At 39.8% G+C, this 20844-nt stretch overlaps 2 protein-coding genes across 5 annotated transcripts; one reads left to right on the forward strand and one right to left on the reverse strand.

Annotated features, from left to right (window-relative positions):
- Positions 1–2659: 2659 nt before the first annotated feature.
- rnf44 (ring finger protein 44) lies at positions 2660–15180 on the forward strand. Of its 4 annotated transcripts, none has more exons than XR_015867661.1 (12): positions 2660–2949; positions 6012–6207; positions 6328–6550; positions 7594–7761; positions 8895–9068; positions 9147–9308; positions 9506–9621; positions 9753–9840; positions 10073–10194; positions 10988–11087; positions 11171–11643; positions 11735–15180. XR_015867661.1 is itself a non-coding variant. In XM_088431902.1 (11 exons), exons 2-11 carry the CDS (start codon positions 6101–6103, stop codon positions 11231–11233), a joined length of 1323 nt encoding a protein of 440 aa, XP_088288028.1. In that variant the 5' UTR covers positions 2660–2949; positions 6012–6100; the 3' UTR covers positions 11234–15180. The 4 variants fall into 4 exon arrangements, 1 of the variants encoding a protein (XP_088288028.1); XR_015867663.1 differs by having other exon boundaries at positions 7594–7713; XR_015867662.1 differs by lacking the exon at positions 2660–2949 and adding an exon at positions 3902–4300.
- Positions 15181–15219: 39 nt separating this feature from the next.
- Positions 15220–20215, reverse strand: faf2 (Fas associated factor family member 2). Its single transcript, XM_088432264.1, has 11 exons — positions 20127–20215; positions 19415–19483; positions 18446–18580; positions 18295–18371; positions 18085–18223; positions 17780–17865; positions 17544–17635; positions 17200–17377; positions 16748–16919; positions 16522–16665; positions 15220–16253 (listed from the first exon to the last, which is right to left on the reverse strand). The coding sequence occupies exons 1-11, from the start codon at positions 20187–20189 to the stop codon at positions 16071–16073; spliced, it is 1338 nt and encodes a 445-aa protein (XP_088288390.1). The 5' UTR covers positions 20190–20215; the 3' UTR covers positions 15220–16070.
- Positions 20216–20844: the final 629 nt, after the last annotated feature.

Raw genomic sequence — 20844 nt, forward strand, 5'->3', positions numbered from 1 at the left:
GTACTGGTCAAACCCAATGGGAACTGGGCTCATTACAATATGTATCATCATTCAAGCATTCTGGTGAATCACTTGTCAGAGGACCTCCCTAATGAGCTCTTCCTGATAAAGCTCTCCCAAATAAAGAGCTTCACACAGTCTTTGCACTGCAACACACTGGCTTCATTCACAGGCCACCATTTTGTTTCAAAACAATACTTCACCTCTTTATGACAGTGTATTGTTTTGCCACAATTGCCGGTTCATGTCATGTTTACGATAAATTTATTTTATTTACACATAAGGGTGATTTTGTGAAAATGTGTCACCTATGACGTTGCCAATAATTGGTTTCAGAAGGTTTGGTAAGTACAACATTTATCTCTCATGTGGCATTGCTTAATTGTTGTTGAACAGTAATTGGTTAATAAACAGTAATTCGGGAATAAATAGTTTTCCAATACAATTTAATAGCAAATTGTATCTGAATACTTAATTAAGCGATTGAATAATAAATTCTAAGAAATTACAGTATTCTATGATGACGAGCCTAAATACCACATGTCATATTATATGTTAGAAGTTTTATCTTAATTTAAACGGATTACATAATAACAGAGGGTAGTAGGAGGTTTATGGGTCTTAATTCGTCATTTCTGCTTAGACCCGTCTTTATTAATATCAAAATGTCTTAGTTACCTCAGATGATGGTCAATATAAAATGACAAACTAAACATTTATCAAGGTTATTTGCAAATTAAAACACTGTCTTCTACGTTGACAGAAACAAGACAAGAATTATGGATGACGGGCCTTCATTTTCGTATTTTCCTCTTAATCTTATCCAATAGACTTTGGTTTACGACTTTCAGTCCTGAACACATCACAGGCACACCTGTGCAATACAAATACAAATTAAAAGGGTGTGGCAGTTATAAAAGACTGCCGTAGCTCTTGCTATAAAGAGAAACTCAAATCTTTCCCTGTCATGCTACTAACCTTATCACTGATATGAAATTACGACAGCAGCACTGAAGCAAACACAAACATGAGAATACACGTACAATGAAATGAGAATTGCAATCCGCCAATATACCCAATTGTATGACGCTAAATTAGGTGTCCAACTTTACTTGACGCATCGATATTTCTCTTTAGCCATTTTTACCTCGTATTTTAGGGTTTGATTGTCTTTTTGATCTACTCAACTTTATTTAATGAATTTAGGATTTTTTCAATGCCCATGCTATATCTACGTTCAACAAGTGAATCCAAAGCATCACTTTCTCCATTAGTACCTGATCAGACACTAGGGGACGCTAAAAGCCAGCTTCATTATCCCTATACAGTACGGTACTGTATTCAAACGAATGATGTTGACTCAAAATTTAAAGTCAAAAAGAATGTTAAAATAAGGCAATGTTAAAATGTTAATTTCTCTTGTAAGTGTACATAAATTTCTGATGGAGGTCAGAGCTGTGCGATAAATGAGATTTTGGTATGGATTGATACCAAATAACTATTAGTGTCCTTATCGCAGATACCGATACAAAATACTTTTAGGTTCCCAAATATGATTCTTTCATCCATTCCTCCGTCTTCTATAGCTACTTTTCCTCACGAGGGTTGCCGGCATGCACGTGCCTATTCCAGCTGTCTTGGAGCAGTAGGCAAGTGGCACCCTGAACTAGTTGCCAGCCAATTGCAGGCAAAATATTATGGTATTTTAAATAGTTTGGCCTATTTTGAAGCATTGTTTTTTGTTTTTGTTTTTTTTCAATTTAAACTTTTGTGTTGAGTTCTCAAGCTTGCCATTACATTTATTCTCTACAATTAGCATGAATTCAATACAAATAAAAAAAAATAAAAAAACAAAGCATATGACTACAGTACTCGGTAAACCCAAATCAGAAATAAAAAATACAACAAACTCAAACTGGGCTCCAAAAATATTATCAAACAACATTGAAAATACAAATGATTGTTGCAATAGATGGCAGGCCAATTGTATGGGTGAGGAACCCATGAGAAACTAATATAAAATAATGAATGTAAATGATCAATACTAGGTTCTTTGTATCAATGTGATCCAGATAATGCTATGTTTGATATTGATTACCAATACTTTGATCTTTACATCTTTAAAGGGGGAGGTCCCCAAATAAAACCCTTTTGTGCCTCAATAGCAATTACGGCCCTAATGTACTGTATTGTATTTATAAGTGGATCCAAATGAATGTGCTCATGCTTCGTTAAATTATTACATTCGCAGTATATAGCATACAGTGTGCCCTTTGTACTAATTTAACAACAAAGACAAGGGAAAACATAAAACAATAAAGAGTATTGTTTCTCTTCTATCATCCAGACATAACATCGATGTGAAAACAAAGGGTATATTTGAAATTAAGCCGACACACTATTCCTAATTTTCATAAATGTCCTAGGAGCTCAGCAATTGGAAAACGGACAAATGTAATAGATTTTAGTCATTAGTTGCTAGTTGAGGGAATCTACTCCAAATAGACGCGAGTCAACTGAAATCATTTCCACATATTTGATTTTACCGGTAAATGCATGTGTTTATTTTTTAAATGTACTCGAAAGTCTATGTTGAGTCGACTAATATAATCCTGTATCGTTATTGAGTTTAAGGCATGCAGACGTTCAGTTGGAGGAAGTGCAGAAGGAACTAGACCCTGTGGGCTGGACTACGACTTTCAAAACCAGAAAATGGCGTGTGCAGAATGAAGGCGACGTTCTGCGAAGACGTCGAGTCGCATTATATGCACACAGTCAAGGCGAGCTCTTACGAGATGCCTGACAAGATTTGTAATTTAGCGCGATTTATTTTACAGCAGTGGTGAAAATCACGGAATGTTCCAAGCGGGAACATCTGACCACAGGATGCATGACGAGATGTGAACAAGGGAAATAGCAGCGATTGGATGTTTGCACATTAACAATCAGGTAATGACGCTTATCCAAACGATATATTTCAAGTTGATTGCTAGATATGTTGTCTGAGGCTAGAATTTAAGACGTGTTTGTTATTATGGCGCTCATTGGGCTCAACCTCCACAGCCCCTCCTTGTTTTGCTGTTGAGTGCGATGTTGTAATGTTTACATTGAGCAAAACAGGCTGTCATCGCTGAGCTTTAGCTTTAAGTTTAATAACACCCAACAGCGGCATATTCTCTAACGCTTGGCAGAGGCTGTACTTATTAATTGCGAACATACAAACTGGGCCTGGCAGCGCTACTGAAAAGGCCCATAGCGATGATTGTTAACATTGTTGTAAACCATCCGGGCTACATTCACCGGTGTGAAATATGCATAGCCGAAACGTTGCTCAGAGAAAATAGAAGCTGTTTAGCTCGCTTGGTCGTGCAAATGCAAAATTACATAACTCGCCGAGTTGTCCTCATAGGACATCGTGGCCTCAACAAGACTCACGCAAACATGAATTGTCGGTTGGACTATTTTGGACAACAACAAAAAACCACACAAATTCTCGCGGAAATTGCAAAACAATCTGTATTATTGTATAAAGATATTGTGTTATTGTGACACCTTTGCAACGACCTCAACCTGTTAACAAACCATGTTGTGTGCCAGATAACGGTTAACTGTACAGTAGTTAATGGAACTGTACTCAGAAGTACAATTTTAAACAAAAGTGCAATACTGTATATTAACTTAACGTAGGCTCAGTTTTCATTCACGCGTTGTTTGAACAAATATGCACACGCAAACGCCACATTTGTCGTTGAGCCACTTGTTTATCGCAATGTCCTTTGTTTCCGTGTCAGAAAACAAACGTTTGTTTTTACGTGGTAGCAATTACTGTCTGGACGTCTGCTGTCTGCGTTTGCCGCGCTCCGATTGGTCAATACAAAGCGGGAGGCGTGGCCTCCTCATAACAATGCAGTGTCGGGAACGTGCACGCGGCAATCGGGATTTTCTTTCTTCGTTTGTTAAAGAACGACCCGTGTGTTTTTTGGCATCGTTAATTGTACTCGGAATACGTTACAACTAACTGCTGGATTTTTTACGGTTGCTGTAGAAAAGTTCGCCCCTCCGTAGCAAAAAGGAAAGCGTCTGATAGCGGTCTGGTGCTAGCAAGCAGGACCGTTGGGCACTTTTTGGGATTATATTTACATCAGAAGAAACGATTGTCAACTCAAGTTCGGGAACTATCGTATCGAGAACACTATATCGTTCGATGCCTGCAATTACATAAGGATACGTGGATGGCATTTTGCAAGCTGGAACACCTGCCATCTCATCTTGTCACCGAGCACACGAACTAGCCACCAAAGTAAGCGCTCAAGCTACACCGACTCGTAATTATGACTTCCGTCCGTCCATGCAACTCGCTCGTGCAACTTTTATTTTGAGATCTAATTTTCTGTTTGAGCGCATATGCCCCGAGGTTACGCGCTTGCTTGCCCGAGCCCGTTGGACAAAGCGTTAGCATAGCTAGCTAACGTAGTTAGCTCATCTCTCCTTCAACAGGGGACGTCGACTTGTCCCTGGCAGAAAGGAGCTCTTAGCTTCCGCTGCAGTTTTGTCTCCAAGACGACCGCTGGTGTCTTCGTGCCAAACTCTGAAAAAACATTCTAACAGTAAAGTTGGGTGAAGTGGAAGCGAGACTAGCGCCGCATGAGCTTTTGTTGTTGCTTTGTCTTGTGAGCACATGGCTTCCATGTTTTTGTTGAGGCTTGTAACAGCGACCCCTATTTATACCCCCACGACAAACGTGGTGTTGTTTAAAAACACGTATTACTTCGCACACCGATAAATCCATATACAGTAGAATTTAAATTCGCGTAGTTTGTTATATTTTTTTCAGTCTTGTTTGTCTTGTTATTGACTTTTGAGTTTATTAAGAAAACCAGCGTATTGTAATCGTGTGTCAGTTTCAAAGAAGTCGAGACGTTTTTTTTTTTTCAAATAAAAAGTGTTTGATACGCTCCTGTTATACAAGACATTCTGATAAATATTGCATTTGTGGAATATGAATTAAGCCACAAAATTCACCCGTTTTTACCTATTTGAAGAGGGCGATCTATAATGTTTCCTGTTGTTTACTATAGCATCACATGCTAATTTGCTCAGATCATAACCTATCTTGGTGCACCTGTTATTGAGTTTGGCCTTATAAAAATTGCTTGCTGGGCCACGAAAACCCAATCATTCAGGGCATTAGAACAAATAAAACACAAGGCACATTTGCATGTTCTCCCCAAGCCTGCGTGGGTGCTCACGCCGGCCTCCTCCCACACTCCCAAAACACGCATGGCAGGTGTATTGGACATAGTAAATTGTCATTTTGTGTGATTGGGTGCCTGGATGATTGTTCGCCTTTATGTGCCCTGCAATTGGATGGCAACCAGTTCAGGGTGACCCCCTCCTACTGCCTGAAGACGGCTGGGATAGGCACCAGCAAGCCTCCAACCCTTGTGAGGATAAGGATAATATTTTTTAGAAGATGAATTGGTGGACTTTACTCACAGTCTGAAATTAAAGTTTGTTTTAAGAAATAATAAAATACCTGCTATATATGTGTTAAATGACTGATTCAAAATAAAAATAATAAAACACATAGGCAACATAACAGGCGTATTTGTATACCTGTTAAGAATGAATGTCCTTATGACTTCATTTATTGCAACACGCAATGCATTCTGAAAACGTTTTTTAGGCAATATATTCTGTTTACCCCAGCGCAGCACAGCGAATAGGTACCATGCAGGTCATGAATAGAGTAAATTCAAACATAATTGATGCCAGTTTGAAATGCATTTGCAGGAAACAAATGGTATTTTGTAATTTATAAAAGGAATCTGCCAATTATTCTGTAATCATTCATGCCAAAAATTGGAATTGGTCTTAAAAGACATCAAATCAATATCAGTCGGGCCATCATCATTAGAAATCATGTCTAACCCTTGCCCCAAAATGTTGTGCTACACCCTGGGTTATTTTTGCAGTATTTGTATGAGTTTTATTTTTCTGTTTTCCCTCAGGGTTAAGACAATCGGAGGCAGTGTAAAAGTGCCTCCTCCACTGTGTAGTTTCCTTTCCCAGAGAGTGACTCGTCTGCACGACGTCACCAATGCGACCATGGGAAGTAGCAGTAAATAGGCTGCCCCCAACAGCCCCTTTGAACCCGAGGAGGTTCCTTGGAGAGCCTTGTAACGCCCCTGTGCATCTCAGGAGAAGGTAAAGTTGAATATACTATATGGTAAAGTCAGCTGGTACCATGGTTTGGTGCCCATCCCTATTGTAGATTAAAAATGGGCTCACGTAAAGTGTGTTTCTTTTTTTCCCCCGGTTTTACAGCCCACCAGTGAGACGCCAGTGGGGTCTTCGAGACCGGCCTGTGCTGCACACCTCCCTGGTCCACGATGAAAATCTCCATCATCTGCTTTTCTCCCAACATCACCAACAGGTTACTTTAGATGAATCCAGACAATACAGCCACACCAGCACAGCGCCACGCATGCTTCACCCAGCGGCCCACCTGCCCCAGCAGAACCCCATCATGCTGGATTTACATGAGCAGGTAGCACAAAAAAAAAGTTTATATTTTTCTTAAATATATTTGAGGTGCATTCTATATTTTGAAGTTGGGCTGCATAAGGTTAGGGCTCGGAATTTAGGGCAGCTTGCCATTCATCTCTGGGTTATGAATTGAATTACTTCAAGCAGAAAAGAATAAAAAAAGAATAGAATGCCTTTATTGTTGTACAGGTGTACAGCAAAGTCAGTTCAGGCTCTGAAGTCATTTGTCATTTTAAAAATTGAAGATTGGAAAATTAGCTAAAACCGTGGAATTGCAGGTTTACAAGACATGTTTACAGTAGGTACGAACTAAATTGTGGTATTTAAAGGGATAGTCCGTTTATTTAGCAGTATTTCACATTAAAATATTATTTTTGCTATAAATAACTAGCCAGCCATTGTTAGACTCTCCTTTAGCCTATATCTTGAAAATATTTGAATCAATATAACTTAGTACCCAGGATTGCATGTCTGGACTTAAAAATCTAAAGTGACATCTTTGGGATTGAATGAGTGAATGTGATCACTAAATTGTATTTCAGGTACAATTAATACTTAAAAAACTTTTTTCACTTGCTGTTGACTGAAAATGACATCATGTGCTGAAGCCTCAGAAAAGGACCAATCAATGGCGGCTCAGTTTACGAATGTCACATGACCAACAGATGTGTCTTGAGCACAGGTAATGCAATTTTCAGTCGACAGTAAGCAGAAATGTGTTTTTAAAGGTGTTAATCGTATGCATATGAAAAATAATTCAATGATCAAAATAGAGAAAAAAATACTTTTTTTTACTGATTAAAAAATGGCAACATAATTTGATTATCCCTTTATGCATGTTATGAACAAGCTATGAAAGTTAACTATTTTAAATAAGTATTCATTATTTTTGTCTGTAAATTTATCACTGGATTTTTATTTAACAAATCAAACCTTTTAATAAATGTCTTTTGGGTTTATTTCTTCCATTAAAATTGATTAAAATCTTAATTGTCCAGAATGATTGAAGAAAATTGAGATTTTTTTTTTAATTTTAAATTTCAGATGCCGCAGGGATCTGTTCCAATATCATACACTGTTACAACGGTGACGACACATGGATTTCCCATCCACACTGGGCAGCCTTTACCAGGGTGCAACACTCAGCAGCTCCCAGCATGCTCGGTAATGTTCAGCGGACAGCTGTCTCTGCTCTGCTGCCTTCCTCCTCCTGTGAGTTTGAAAGGGGAAAGCCCCAATGTCAGTGGCGTTCATGTAACACGCGATAGCAAGCGTGTATTCTTTCTCTGTGCGGGAGTTCCTGCTAAACTGCTATGTGTCTTGTGAAATAGCAAAATTAGAGGCATGAATTTGGTGTCGGTGAAAATGAGTCGGTTGCCTGAACACGCCTGGTGTTTTGGCAACACTGTCGGTGCTGTGGTTTGATGTAGTATGTCGCTTTGTGTGTTTACCACATGCTTTTCACCTGAGTTGTGCGATGTTACAAACGTGAAAATTATCCATTGTTCAGGAAGTATAATAATCAGTGGATGTGAATCGGAATCAGAGGGACATTTGTGTTGCGGTCCTCATCCTACATTTTTTCGTACAAGAACACTCAGGTGTACATCCGGAGGTTATTGTCATTTGCGGCAGTATTTCCGAAACATTTTTCACCACCACTTTGTGTTACATAACAAAAAAAAGTAACTACGCAGCCCACTGTTACTAAAATCTTCCGACTTGATGATTTACTTACTCAAATGTCAGATCAAGAGGCGGTGCTGGCTCGTGGCTATAGTGTCTACACTGTAATATTGATACCATTAAATGGGCTGCATCATGGCAGTTAAACATTTTGGAGAGTTTAACTATATTGCAATGTTGATTCATCACACTAAACACCCCCAAAGTGTCATTCCCTTCTGCGCTCTCGGCAGAAACCCCGCCCGAACACATAAACATGTTAATATTTTTTATCAGAGAATCTACAAGGAATTCAACCGTGTAGATTTTTGTATCATTTGAAGCAGACTAATCTCTAAATAAGTTTTGGCATTGAGTAGATGTGGGTCAACTTCCCATAAATGACCACATCGTTTGTTGTTCTTCATGTCAACCCAGCTACATGGAACTAAATGCAGCAAGTAGTGTACTCCATTATTCCCACTTTTCAGAATGGTTAGTCATCAGTTGATTGATGAATCTCTTGTTCCAGTAAAATTAAAATATTCCGATTGCCCGGCCCGACCTGAGACCTGTTAGAAAACTGAACTTTTGATCAGGTGGAGGATGTGTCACACGCAGTACATGTGAAGAATGTTGCATAAACACGGGTCTCGTCCTATGCTTTTGTCTCCTCTCAGCTCATACAGGCATGCACCATGCAACACATGCCGGTGTCTTACCAAGCCTTCCCGCCCTTGATCTCCAGCGAACATTTTGTATTGCACCCAAGCCCATCCGTACCCCCCCACCAGCCGCCGCACCTTACTCCTCTGAGCCAGTTTGTCCCTTTACAGCCTCAGCACCCACGCATGGTGAGTAGTCCACACCAGACAACACCAACTGTGCAGTCGCTGTTTGCTCATTCAATTGCTTATATTCCTCCTCATCAGCCTCTACAGAGGGTAGAGAATGAAGTTGACCTAAGAGGGGACCAGCACCCTTTAGGAACTTTCTCCTACCCTCCCTCACATCACCCACCAGCGCTGCCTCCTTCTCTGCCCATACAGTATCTTCCTCAAGAGCCTCTGCATCAGGAGCTTCCCTTTGGAGTGGTAGGCAGTCATTCATGTCGTTTGTTGCACAAATTCGCAACATACGTTTATATCGAAGCACTTTCCATATGTAACTGTAATTGTAAGCTCTTGTTATTGACTAGATGCAACTCCCAATTCTACAATATGCTGTAATGACTGCCATGTTTATATGTGTTTTAATGCACATGATTTTTTTTTTTCCCCTCTCCTTCCAGCCATATCCCCACATGCTGCCCCGGCGAACAAGTGGACAGCGATACCGGCTGCAGCAGCCTCTCCCTCCTCCCCCGCCGCCACCGTCCTACTACCCAGGCTTCCTTCCTTACTTCCTGTAAGTCTACAGTGTGGGCCATGTTCATTTCTACAATAAACAGGATCAAGTCCAGCTACCAATACACACAGATAACAATTTACTGCCCTACCAGTGCTTTAACAAAGACTGTGTTTCTTTCATTTGTGCAGCTCAATGCTTCCTGTGCCTCCAACCACAGTAGGCCCAGCCATCAGTCTCGACCTTGATGTGGATGATGTGGAAATGGAAAACTATGAGGTTAGTTTACCAGTTGGCCACACTTTTTATATTAAGATTAGAGATGTCCACTTTTTTTTCAGCCCGATACGAGTACTCGCATTTTGGGTGTTTAGGGTGAGAAATTAACTGTATAACATGGTTAGAATCTCCATAAAGTAGAATTACTACCATAAATGACTTTAATCATAATCACAACAGAAACTGCCCAGGTGACGCGTCCACTTTCAAGAAACTTGTATTTTCTCTGCAGGCTTTACTGAATCTGGCTGAGAGGCTGGGTGAAGCTAAACCACGTGGACTCACCAAGGCCGACATTGAGCAACTTCCATCCTACAGGTTCAGCTCAGAGAATCATCTGTCTGAGCAAACGCTGTAAGCCTCCACTCCGTCATATTTTTCAATATAGTGTGTATAGTGTAAAGATTGTTCCGCTTCATCACGTTGATTTTTGGAGGGGGGGGGTTGTCATTAAAATGGATGATTTTAGTGATTACATGTATAGCATGTAAGATACTTACATTAGTGCTGTCAAGAAATTTTAAAAATTGGGAGCTTTAGATTAAGATCAGTGATTATTTGAGCTAAAAGTCAACCAGTTTCTTTTGTTTTTGTGTTTGCATTTTTGTTTTTATGTAGAGACATTGTGTTACTGGGGTAGACGTAACCATTTATTTACTCTGCATTTGACACTAGTCCCAAGTTCTGACTGCATTCTTTATTTATTGTCCATTCTGTCCGCCGCAGACTTGCTCAAACTGTTTGTTTGTTTGGCTACATTAGTGTCTTTGTTATGCTCATTAACTGTGGCTAAGGTCCAGGCTAGGTACTTTGCATTTATGTGGTAGGCTAAACTTGAGCTACTTCTTTTGTGAGCAAGTTATTTCTTAAAATTAATAGAATAGAATAAAATAGAGTAGAATGCCTTTATTGTCGTTTTTAACTGGTATACAAAGAAATTGGGCTTGCTGCTCCGATTGATGCATATTAAGTATTAAACAATAAATTATTAAACAATAAAATATTAAACAATAAATTGCATCATTTAATAGACTCTGATTAACTGATTGCAATTATATGTTCATCTGACACCCCTAGTAAGCATATGTTGTTTTTCTTTTTTAAATTATCAACACAATTTGTATTTTATTTTTTTTTTTATCCACAGGTGTGTTGTGTGCTTTAGTGACTTTGAGTGTCGGCAGCTACTTCGGGTATTACCCTGTAACCACGAGTTCCACGCCAAATGTGTGGACAAATGGTTGAAGGTAAGATGACGTCATCAAGAAAGCGCCAATTAATTTTTGCCGCTGACATATTCGTGCGTGACCTCCATCCGCTCGATTTCCAGACCAATCGCACTTGTCCCATCTGCCGAGCCGATGCGTCGGACGTGCACCGGGAGACGGAGTGAGAGCTGGGGCGGGAAAAATCCTCGCCCGCGCCAGAGTTAGCCCTAAAGTTGTGGACACCTGCCACTAACTAACCACAGCTAACAACCCACTTCCTAAATAATAAGCAATCCGGGATACTTCTCGGAGCTCCCAGTACCTCTGCTGTGCTTCATTAGTCCCGAGTCTTGTGAAAAAAACAAAAGAATACGCTGCAGCCAGAAAGCGGAGCGTCGGGATCACCAGCTGGTTCTTTCTCTGGCCACCGCACTTCCTTGTCGCAGATTCCAAAGAGTTTCCCCATCCATGCGCATTATTTGCTGCTTTTGTTTACAGGGTTGCATTTAGTTGAGTTTCGCGGAATCGTTGGAGGACGGAAGGCCGGATGCGATTAAAGACTTGCCGGATGCGTGGCGAAGCACCATAAATGCATGTTAGTATTGGCCAAACAAGACTTCGTCTTATATCTGTTCTGCAATACTCGATTGATTGTTACGGCCTTTTTTTTTTTTTTTTTTGTTCAGCCTGAGCTTTTAGACTGCAAGTGATGCGCATCTGCCACACGATCCTCTCTGGAACACGTATACGAAAAAAAAAAAAAGATGTCTTGGATTCACGGACCGGATCATTTCAAGGTCATCGAGCATAACTGCACAAGTGCTACGGCTACCCTTTGCGCGCGTGCGTGCATTTATCCTTTTCACAGAGCCAATGTATTGTGTAACCACTGGAAACAGGGCGGCATGCTGGGATTTGCATGAACTGTTGATTCCGACTAGCAATATTTAAGCCAAGCATTACCACCAAAATGATCGCAAAGAAAAAAAAAAAAAGCATACTAAAAGAACGGCTTGCTTATGTGAGAAGACGAGCATTCAAACGGATGCAAGTCGCCGTTGTCCGAAAGCAATACGTTGCAAAGGGGCAACTTTTGAATGGACTTTTCAATCTTCCTGTTTGAGGAAGACGTGGCCGTCAATGTTTGTTTGTTTGTTTGTTTGTGAGCCAAATCCAATATATAGATATCGCCTACTTTTCCAGATGTTAGACCTGCCTTCTTATATGACCTTGACAAGCACAAACCTATTACTAATCCTGACAAATACTGTGTCATTTTCACCGTTTCTAAAAAGGTTTTATTTATTGCTTTGTAATCTTTTTTGAGAAAACGAGTTGAAGGAACGCGTTGGGGAGCACTAACAATGTTTTGTGTTTATCTTCCGGTAACGTGGTCATCAGCTTAACTCTTTCAAATGGATCCGTGACATCCATAGCCGTCAATGGCAGTGAATGAGTTTTAATGGTGGGGTTTGAAGAGAAAATGGAAAAAAGAAAAAAAACTAGAACAATTGTATGTATAAGTTGCGCGTGAATGCTTTTAGATTTGAAGACAGAAGAATGTCGTAGAAGCCACTGGTGTTCAGAAGTGCGAAAACACTGTTGGACTTCTACTTTCTTGCTTGTTTTGAGACTTATGGAAAAAACTAGTAAGCACTAACAGGCGGTCGTAAGCGTTGCTTTTACGTGTAAAAGGGATCTTGCCTTTTTCTTTACTTCAGTGTCTTAAGTGAATGTGAGTCTTTAACGTGTGTGCCATCTTAAAAAGAAAAAAAAAAAGCCATTTAATGAGTTCTACCCACAGCTTTGAGAATTAATCTACGTGTACATACATATCTATTCGCAGGCTATATTGTATGTTTAAAAAAAAAAAAAAAACTCAGGGCCACTCGGTATATGAGGATACGGGACAGGACGAGTCTGTGTCAAATAGGAAGGATGCCATGAAAAGGAACTATCTGAATTTATGTTTCGTACGGAAGCGTGGAACTGCCAATGTGGTGGAGACCTTTTTTTTTTTTTTTTTTTACTTGCAAACTCGTTGGAAATTATTTGCAAATATGTACACATGTATTTGCAAGTACATTTGAACGTATATGCAAAAACTTTTGAACCTGTTGGCTAAATGCTGAAATATAAAATAATTTTCCATAATACCACGAGGTAGCGACTTGCGTAAATGTGCTACATTATACCATACGTCCAAAAATGAATTCGGTAACTTTGTGATTTTTTTGCTTTTATTTTGTCTGTGATGTATTAATTCCGTGCAACATTTTTTTCCCATAATGCCAGGGGGTATGCACATTCTCCAGTCAATATCCCCTGGTACTATGGGGGGAAAATGTTCACGCACAACTCTTACATAGCAGACTAGATGGTAAAAATCACAAATGAACAATGTTTACTCCCTTAACTTTCAAGCGTATTGGTATAAAGGGCGTGAAATGTTCATTATTTTGGGGGAAAATACATTTTGTTAAAAAGTACATTTGAAAATATTTACCAGTCAAAATCGCTTATTCCAAATTAGTCCCACGCTTCCGTCGTTTATAGGTCGATTTCCTCTGACCGCAAATGATTTAGTGTAAGCAGGTTATGATATCCTCTGTCTGAAATAGTACACCATTTAAAGATGAGGCATGTTTAAAAAAATAATAAAATATAGCGAGGCAACTTACAAATGTCCTTTTACACACCAGTTTGACTATTTTGCTGTGGTCCAACTTCTCAATGTGCGCACACTCCTACCTAATCACTCCAGAAGGTGTTTGCATGCTTACAACTAGAAAAAAAAAAGAAAAATAAGACAAAGACGAGCAAGCGCGCGAAGGATCGCTTCCGATCTGCTGGGGACCTATTTAACGGTGCACAATATGCATGCTTGTCATCCAAGTTGGCTTCTGGAGGTTCGGATCGTACCGCTCAGCTGATAACTGCCATGCATCGTACTGCACATATTTCTAATAGAACCGAATGACTACAAGATTTTATTGCGCTAACTTCATTTTGTTGGGAAAAAAAAAAGGTCCATCAATTGTTAACATGCGTTGTGTTACTGTTCTTGCCCTAATGACTGAAAACAACCTGCTCTGAGACTACTGTAGTTTGATGAAAAAGCCATAGTGACAAGGTGCTAGATGTTCCGCTTTTAGCTACAAAAACTCACTCGCGTGAATGCAATAGTTTGTCATTGATCTCATGTATTCTTGAAGCATGTTATACTAATATCCCAGTGGAAATCATAATTATAGTTTTAAGGGTTTAAAAAAAAATTCTTAAGTGTTGTCATACATATTCCAGTGTAGTACTGTACCTGCCTCTCAGGCACTTGCTCTCAGTGTATCAATATCTTAAAATGTATTGTTCACATGTATTTCATGTTGATATTAGAGCTTATTTTGGGAGTATTTGTTAAAATTGACATGATTCAGCTACCCCACTAATTATGAAAAAATATTGAACCTCCCACTGAAGCAGTTTATGATAAAGACAACACAGAATAGAGTCTTGTAGTCTTTCTGTTAACTTCAATAATCTCACAGCTTGTCTGGTGCAAAAAAAAAAAAAAAAAAACAAAGGAAAAAAAAAAGTGTTCCAATAAGCAGCTAAAAATTGTTTGGATTTGTGATTGCTTTGTAGATGCCATTTATGGTTTACCAATTTTTTTCTGCTGTGGCGGGATGGCGGTTTACTGTTCTTACCCCTCCCTGGTCGTCAAAGGGGTCCTCAGCCCGCCCACCAACAGAGCCAGGGGCACGTGCTGTGTGTTAGGCAGATATATTTTGCTTTGGTACTTGCACATTTACAGTTACCTCATTTTTCCATGTTTGTATTGCGGGGGGTGGGAGGACGGAAACTAATATATATATTTACACATATATATATATTGCATAGAGGAAATGGTTGTTTTAATTTTTCATTCCATCGGAATCATTGTTTGTAGCATTTAACATGAACTAGTCGGTGTATTATATGCATCTGTATACTGTTTGAACTTTTTAAGATTTGTACTTTTTTTAAATGAAAGTTGCTAGTTATGCTTTACCAAGTAGTGCAATCATATTTTTTTCAATTGTTGTGGCTGATTGGAGAGGGTTGTTCACTAATAAATGTATTACGTATACCAATATGACACTTGCCTCATTTCGCACTGATGCAACCACAAGCGTTCAATAAACCCACATTTAATTTTTTTTCTTTTTAATTTATAGTTAGGGATGGAAATGACATCTTTACAAGAACACATCGGGATGTTACAAGTAAAATGTTGGGGAGCGATGGCAGACTAGCAGAGCATGCCACATGGAAAAAAGCTGTGGCCCCTTTTGTGAAACGTGGGTAACTTCAGTCTGCTTTGCACAATCAACATGTATCTGGTCATTATATGACACAGACGAGTAATGGAGGAATTCCATTTTTATGAACACTTATGTACATGTCACTCGTTTAAAACAGGGTTCCCATATTTCCTTTGCCTAATTCCGACTCTAGCTTGAGTCATTACAGAGGTAAAAAAAAAAAAAGGATGCTTAAAGGCATTTCAAACGAGTGTCCAATCTACCAAACTTTTTTTTTTTACAATACTAATTGCCAAGGCAAAAGTCCTTGTTTCCAAGTGGATCAGTAGATACTCTAGGATCATTTTGGTCATGCATCTGGTTTAGCAAAAAGCTCAGCTACTTGTTGGGAATACTTTCTAAAGTAGGGGAATCAACGGCTTCTGCGCTGACTACTCAAACTGTGGGGTCAAGATAAGCTCTATGGATGGAAAGGGCTCAAGGAAGAACTTCAAGAAATATTTATTTAATAAAATTCAAGACTTTCCAGGCTATTGGGAACCCTGTAAACACAGGTGAACAATGGCTGCCCAAGAGGATTTTTTACATTATTCCAGATTTTTAACTCAATGATCCCATAGAGGCCATTCAACAAAAAAAAAGAAAAAAATGGTTGGTTACGGATGGGCAATGGAGGTGTTCCCACACATAAGCGGCATGAGGTCTTTCTGTTTGTTTGTTTTTAATCGTCCGTAAGGTCCTGAACAAAAAGGACCTCGGAACGGCTGAGTCCCGCCTCTTTCAGCGTGGGGGGGTTGGGCTGCTCCTCGGTTGGAAGGCAGGGCAGCACTCGACGAGGGAAATTGGTGACAATCTGAAACTTCTCTGGGCTTTCTTTCAATGAGAACAGGAAGTCATAGATGACCTGACGGGGACAAAAAGAAAAATTGAAGGACGCGATTTGTGCCGTCAGAAGTGACACAAAAATTGTTCAATTTTGCAGCTTTAAATGATGTTAACATCCCTGTTAGGTGAAAATAAATGAGTAGGTGGGTACAAAAGCTTTCAGAGTTTTGTTGTTGTTGTTTGTTTTGTTTTTCCCCTCCCAGGGGAAAATAAAGTGTTATTTATTTGACTACAAAGCAATAAGCTTTGGCATGCACATGAGGACATGTCCCTGAGTGTGAACTCACTGTAAGCGACTGCCGGAAGAGAAATCGTCTTTCCACTCGTGTGTCATTGGGCAGCTTGAACATTATTTTGACACTTTCGGGATCGTCTACAAGCGGCTCTGGGGGAAGACATTCCGACTTCCTCTCTTTTTCCTCTTCCAGTGTCTGGCAAAATACAGTTGTAGTATGACCCCCGGATTGTTCCTTTCAAAAATAGGCTAGAGTCGTGATACGCAGCGAGACTCACTCGTCGTCTCCTCTCCTCGGCGAGAGCGTACAGCCGGACCTTCTCCTCCTCTTGCCTCCGCAGCTCTTCAACCTCTCGCTTTTTTCTGTCCTTCTCCTGGTCGGCACGGAGGGACGCCTGGTACGCCTCGTCTTGCTGTTGTCTTAGCACTTGGGTCTGACTCCTCTCTTCCCTGAAAACATCAAACTTAACACTGTGAGCTAGATTTTGACATTCTATTTTGGATGCAATTATACTGTCCACCACTAGAGGGAGGCACACTATTTAGAGACTAATGTAAAACAACTATTTCGCCACAACGTTCATTCTCTCTAATCCGACTTTTTAAACCTACAGAAAGTAATTGCAGTTAGGCAGGTACTATATATATATATATATATATATATATATATATATATATATATATATATATATATATATATTTTTTTTTTTTTTTTTAACTTATTTTTTACCGTTCAAGGCGCTCAGACATCAGGTATGTTTGGTTGGCCTCCATAATGAAGTTGAGCTGACTGACAAAATCCTCGGGCCGGATGAGACCCTCAAGGCGGCCGACGACTGTCATCTTGCGGTCCTTCAGCATGATCATGGCCAGGAATGGGTAAGTGTTCTCCCGCAACGCTTGGGAGACTAAATGGGTGGGACAAAGGTATTTACTAGTTGATAATGATGTTATAATAGTAAATACAAATAATAATCCTAATCCCATTTTAGAGGTGTTCCATGCAATTTTTAAGACATGGCTCAGCAACAAATTTTCCAACTTTTATACACCAAAAAGAACCAATCGGTTTACCTCTGTAGCCCTCAGGCTTGCTCGTTGAGCATGCCCAGAACAGCATCCGGGTGTTGACGAAGGTTACTACCTCTTCTGTACATAAAGTGGAGCTAGAGTGGCACAGGGGAATAAAATAAAAAAAATTAAAAACGAAAAAAGGTTGATATACTTTTAGAACATCGGTAAACAGCAGACGGCTAACAAGTACATGACTAACACAAGCGTCAACATCATCGAGAAATGAAGACACATACCGACAAAATTCATCAGTGTCTTGATGATCGTCTCCATGAAGGTACACTAACAGGTAACGGAGCTCCCGTTTGGCATCATTTAATGCCTGTCAACATGTGGAAGGGGATTTACTGTAAATAGTGATTAGATTCTCTGCCGGAAAAGATTTTGGCTCAATAATGATCCAACATCTAGGATGTCAAGATTTGTAGCATTCACTAGCACAAAGTCACAAAATTCTACCGAACGAGTTGATGATTCTTTGTTTATTATGCATATTCTGTGTGAGAGGTGATCAATTAATATTGGAAATGTGTGAACTCACCTGGCTGTATGATCCCTGGTAAAAAACAGGATGCGAGCGCCCGTACTTTTCCTCAAAACTACGTATAAATGAAACAACATCCCCAACGGGATCTGTAACACGACCGCGGGGGTCCGGCCTCACAAACCGCAGGGCAAACCTGGAAGATAAACATTGCCCCCGTCGTCCGTGATGTGATCCATCCACAAGCTCATTTGTCATTCTTCTTACCTGAATATGTCCAGAAGTGTGTAATATGTAAATCTGAAAGGTAGCATTATCAAGTAATAACTCCATCCTAGCAAGCCCTGAAATACAAAAACAGTTGAATGAATGATTGGCCAAAGAGTAAAAGTTTAGCTTTAAAAATCGGCAGGCCTACCTTGGGTTGTGGCCTGGAGACAATATAACTATATACTCTGTGGTCTGTTGTGTTGACCTGTAACGGTCTAGACGGCGGAGGGTTGAACACACTGGGCACTCCTTCCTCCTCGTTGAGCCTGTCTTGTACTGCAGCCTGAAAGCCACACTCACCAGGTGTCATAGCAGTCATAGCAAAAGTGGTTAGGCGTGGGCAGATAACCAGGTTGACGCTTTACAGTGGCGTTGAAAAGAAGTTTTCTATAACCGCTAACACTGTCTATAGCTGGTAATGAGTGCTTTCCCTTTTTGCTTAATCTAACAAAGGGAGCATTTAAAATGGAGCAGAATACGATTTGCTGCTAGCAGAGTTAACAATCCGCCTCTTTGAAAGTAATTACCTGGCTATATCATTAGAAACTGACCCCGTGGGTGGCCCGGGACATTGTGACTTGTAAGGAACAAATAAAAAACAAGAAGGATGTGAATGTACTTAATCATTTATTTATTTGTATTTAAAATAATACACATCTCTTAATGTATCAAATATTCAAGTTTTGGTTTAAAAATAGATTGTGTTCAGTGAAAAAAAATAGAGCATTAATCTTAATCCCATGATACGCCAAGATATTTTTGCTTTTAAATTATCATTTAAATTGTCATATTGTCAGGGTCTGCTATCAGCCCATGCCTACTTTCAAGATGTGTGCATGGTATTTGTAGGACTGTCACAAGCATTTGAAATGGCTTTCAAAATAATAGCTGAAGAAGATCTTTAAGAAGATGATGCAGGTCCCAGGATGACATATTTTGATGATTGCTAGTCAAAAGGTTATTTGTACCGTTTTGGTAACCTACAAAGTAGTTCTCAGCATAATGCTGCACATCTCTACACCAAGCTAGACTACACCAATAACATGTTACACAAACAAGATTAAATTATTTATAATAGCTAAATGTTTGATGTTGTGACATGCTTTGACAAATGTACCTCAATATTCCAGTTATGGTGCTCTAATGTGCGTCGACACTGATCGATTGATTCCAAGCCAGTCAGGTCCTGTCAGAAACAGAATAATGTATGACGTATCCAAACAAAATAGCAAAAATTAAAAAATAACATAAAACTAAAGTTCATAGCGCGAGAGGGGAACACATGTATTAGCTTCTAACTGTATATGAAGGAAAATGCAGTACCTTGCTCGATTAAACGACTGCAAGGGAACATTGGCATTACAATAAGATAATAACACTAAAATGGATGAACAATGACATCAAAGACAAATGTCGAAACTTTATTGACAGCTCGGTCCCGACAGAAGTGATCAACTGATCAAAATCGAAACAAGGAGTCGGCGATAGTGACACCTTAGATGTAAATCAACAACCTCAAAATAATGTTTGATTTAACACTAGAGCATTGTGTCGGCGGGTCTGGTGAAGACACAACCGATCGTCTGCTATGCGAATCGATCCAATCCCCTTTAAAGTCCGCTTACTTGTAAGATATGCAAGCTAGCGCTAGCTATGGTTCTAACGTTAGCTCTGAAGTTGACCAGTATCGAAGTTGACTGTGTGGGGGAAAAAAAGCTTCTAACAGTGGCAGTCCAACCAAACGGTGGCGGCTTGCGCTCGCCGAGGACGCCCTATTGATTGATGCCGGAAAGTAACTGGCATAGGATCGTATATTAGTCGTGGTTCACCTGGAATTGGAGGAGTTTTTCTGTCTGCGCCTGCGATAATTCTGGCTCCTCTGGCGCCGCCATCTTAGCTCGCCAATCACCTAGCAAGGCTCAGCAACGTCAAAGCAAGAATTCGCAAAGCTTGAAAAGTGCGCTGCTGACATCTAGCGGCCTGGATGCCTAAATGTCTGTCAGATCCATCAACATTCTTAAACCGCTGTAGGCAGCTTGTAATAATCTTTTGTCCATCGTAAAATGTACCCATTTTCCCGAGTACCCATTATTACCACTAACAAGCCAATTACTAAAGGAATCTACATTTATTTAATTTATAAATAATTGTATAATTCACAATAAATTAACCAAATGTGTTTAGAATTTTGTGGCTATTTGTTGAAGAAAATGATATGAATATGCTTATATTACTATATACAAACAGAATACAACAAGTGCTTTTTAGATAATGTGTTACTCATTGTCATTCAGAACTTTTCCAATTTTTTAACATTACCTTATTAGAAGCAACCAAGACAAAATTCTTCCTTTTCGCGTGGGTTGCATTGTAACACTAGACGATGCCTGAAAAACGATTGCAGTGCACACAAAGGTGCAACTACAGCCCGAAATGCACAAAAGATGACATAGGCAATCGCCATTGCGTTCTGCAGCCGTTTTATATTTGCGATGCGCGCCAATCATCAGACCGCTTCCTGAAGCAGTCACGTGATCCAGCCAGCCA

This window comes from Hippichthys cyanospilos, chromosome 13, assembly GCF_059441005.1.
Source record: "Hippichthys cyanospilos isolate Australia breed blue-spotted pipefish chromosome 13, RoL_Hcya_1.0, whole genome shotgun sequence".
NCBI classification, from domain to species: Eukaryota; Metazoa; Chordata; class Actinopteri; order Syngnathiformes; family Syngnathidae; genus Hippichthys; species Hippichthys cyanospilos.

Bases quoted from the DNA above. Each gene is read 5' to 3' on its own strand.
- rnf44 (XM_088431902.1), top strand. From the start codon at position 6,101: ATGCGACCATGGGAAGTAGCAGTAAATAGGCTGCCCCCAACAGCCCCT. The intron at 6,208-6,327 runs GTAAAGTTGAAT...CCGGTTTTACAG, and splicing joins CCTGTGCATCTCAGGAGAAG to CCCACCAGTGAGACGCCAGT. The intron at 6,551-7,593 runs GTAGCACAAAAA...TTTAAATTTCAG, and splicing joins TGCTGGATTTACATGAGCAG to ATGCCGCAGGGATCTGTTCC.
- faf2 (XM_088432264.1), bottom strand. From the start codon at position 20,189: ATGGCGGCGCCAGAGGAGCCAGAATTATCGCAGGCGCAGACAGAAAAA. The intron at 17,866-18,084 runs GTGAGTTCACAC...ACATGTTGACAG, and splicing joins ACCAGGGATCATACAGCCAG to GCATTAAATGATGCCAAACG. The intron at 16,666-16,747 runs GTGAGTCTCGCT...GTATTTTGCCAG, and splicing joins CCGAGGAGAGGAGACGACGA to ACACTGGAAGAGGAAAAAGA.